The sequence below is a fragment of the Gavialis gangeticus genome, unplaced genomic scaffold (genome assembly GCF_001723915.1).
Source record: "Gavialis gangeticus isolate Ggan-Ray unplaced genomic scaffold, GavGan_comp1, whole genome shotgun sequence".
Classification (NCBI taxonomy): Eukaryota; Metazoa; Chordata; order Crocodylia; family Gavialidae; genus Gavialis; species Gavialis gangeticus.
The window spans coordinates 176,916,241-176,918,262 of record NW_017729024.1 but is presented as its reverse complement, the minus strand read 5'-3'; the positions used below and the strand labels follow the sequence as shown (position 1 = coordinate 176,918,262).

The 2,022-nt window shown below is 50.8% G+C and overlaps 1 protein-coding gene across 1 annotated transcript in view; it reads left to right on the top strand.

The window, feature by feature from the left end:
- Positions 1-329: 329 nt before the first annotated feature.
- LOXHD1 (lipoxygenase homology domains 1) overlaps positions 330-2,022 on the top strand; it is a 156,175-nt gene continuing 154,482 nt past the window's right edge. Inside the window, exons 1-2 of the mRNA XM_019518294.1 lie at positions 330-350; positions 592-889. Coding sequence (XP_019373839.1) covers positions 330-350; positions 592-889 — 319 coding nt within the window. The remainder of the gene's footprint in view (positions 351-591; positions 890-2,022) is intronic.

Below are 2,022 nucleotides of genomic sequence, written 5' to 3'. Positions count from 1 at the left end.
AGGTTCAGGCTGGACATCAGGAGACATTACTTTACAGTTAGGGCTGCCAGGCTCTGGAATGGGCTCCCAAGGGATGTGGTACTCTCTCCTACCTTGGGGGTCTTCAAGAGGAGGCTGGACAGATATTTGGCTGGGGTGTTATGACCCCGGCACTCATTCCTGCCCAGGGCTGGGGGTCGGACCTGATGATCTGTTTAGGTCCCTTCCGACCCTAAGCACTGTGAAACTATAATTAAGTGCAAAGCTTAATTGAAGAGAGACTTGGGGCCAGATCCTATTCTAGGAATCAATGATGCAATTCCAGGATAATTGTTCAGAAGCACTTTGTGATGTCTCAGGATAAATTGTTGGTACTTATTACCCCATGAACCTTTTTAGGATTTATCCTGGGACAGCAGACTTGGATGTCTGAATGATTGCACTTTTTCCCAGGATAAAATGTGTTCACCTGAGACAAATGTGGCACCTTTTTGTACCCAAAGAGCAAGACTTGCCTCTAATAGTACCATCAAATGGACAGAATTTGGTCAGACTTAGGGCTGCTACCAGTTCACACTACCTATGTTTGAGATTTTTTTTCTTTGGTGGCAGGTAGAGGCTGCGGAGATTGGCTCAATCTACAAGATACGAATCGGTCATGATGGGAAGGGCATTGGGGATGGCTGGTACCTGGAGAATGTCACAATTAAACGGATGGTAAAAAAGGTTCAGGATAATGAGTGGAAAAGGAAGAAAAAAAAGAAATCTGGTGAGGAAGAAGACGAGGAGTCTGTGCCAGAAGAAGAAATGGAAGTCTATAACTTTGTGGCCCAGCGCTGGTTGGCTAAAGATGAAGGGGATAAGGAGATAGTTGTGGAGCTGGTACCAGAGGAAGGATCTGAACTTGAGGGTAAACGTCAGAAAGGGAATGTGTGTGTGTCAGACCTTTTGTGTATGGTCGGTTATGGTCAGATAGCAGACTGTAGGTGAGATTATATGTTAGAGTGAGCAAGTGCTAATTCTAAGCAATGTTAGTCTGCATTAAGGTTAATTAATGGTAGTGATCAGTCACATATTCGGGGTTAATACCCTCTCTAATGTGCACTGCTCAGATATGCCAATAGAGGGCTGGCAAGCAGGGGTATGATTAGGGGCTGCAAGTCCACTCCAATGCCTTTCCTGCTCACTGGCTGTCTAGTCACAGCATAAGACAAGGGAAGAGGGGGAGAAGGGTCCCCCTTCCCCACATGTGACTTGGATCACCCCCTCCACCTCCAAAATCATTGCCTTGCCACCCCAAATCACTGGCTTGCCACCATAATCAGCCTGATAGCAGCAGCAGGGGCAGCAGAGCAGAGAGATCACCTTCCCTGCCTGCTTCTGGGCTCCCTGAAGCCCATGCTACCCCCATGCACCCAGATACAGGCTCCACCAGGCCCCACCGCTCTCTGGAAGCACCTTGCACCCCCTGCCCCCTTCTCCTTTGCCTCCCCTTCAGTTGTATCACCTGGCAGGGGCTGGATCTGAGTGCAGAGGGGTGGCATGGTCTGTAGGGACCCCAACAGTAGGCAGGGAGGGGAAAACCCTCCACTGGCACCTCTGCCACTCTTGAGCTGATCGGGGCAGCAGGACAATGATCCAGAGGTAAATGGGCTGATGCAGGGCAGAGGAGGCAATTGGGATGACAGAGGACTGATCTGGGGGTGGAAAGGGTAATTTGGGGGTCGGGGGATTTTGGGGGCCAGAGTGGGCAGCCGGTCCCCACCCTCCCACTTCCCTCTTTTCCCTACCTCATCCTGATTCCTCCCTCCAATCCTGCCCCCCACCCTTTCCCATGCCCCATTCCCCCAGATCCTCTTCCCCCCACTTACTCCTTTTTCCTCCCTCCCCATGACCCCATCCCCACCCACTTGTTGTCCTGCTGTTCCCAGATGTCAGTCCAGGGCTGCAGAATCCTGAATGATAGCTAGTCCACCTGTGTGCTGTGCCTCCTGGGATACTGGAGGACTACAAATTGGTGGTTTTATCTCAGGTGAACACCCA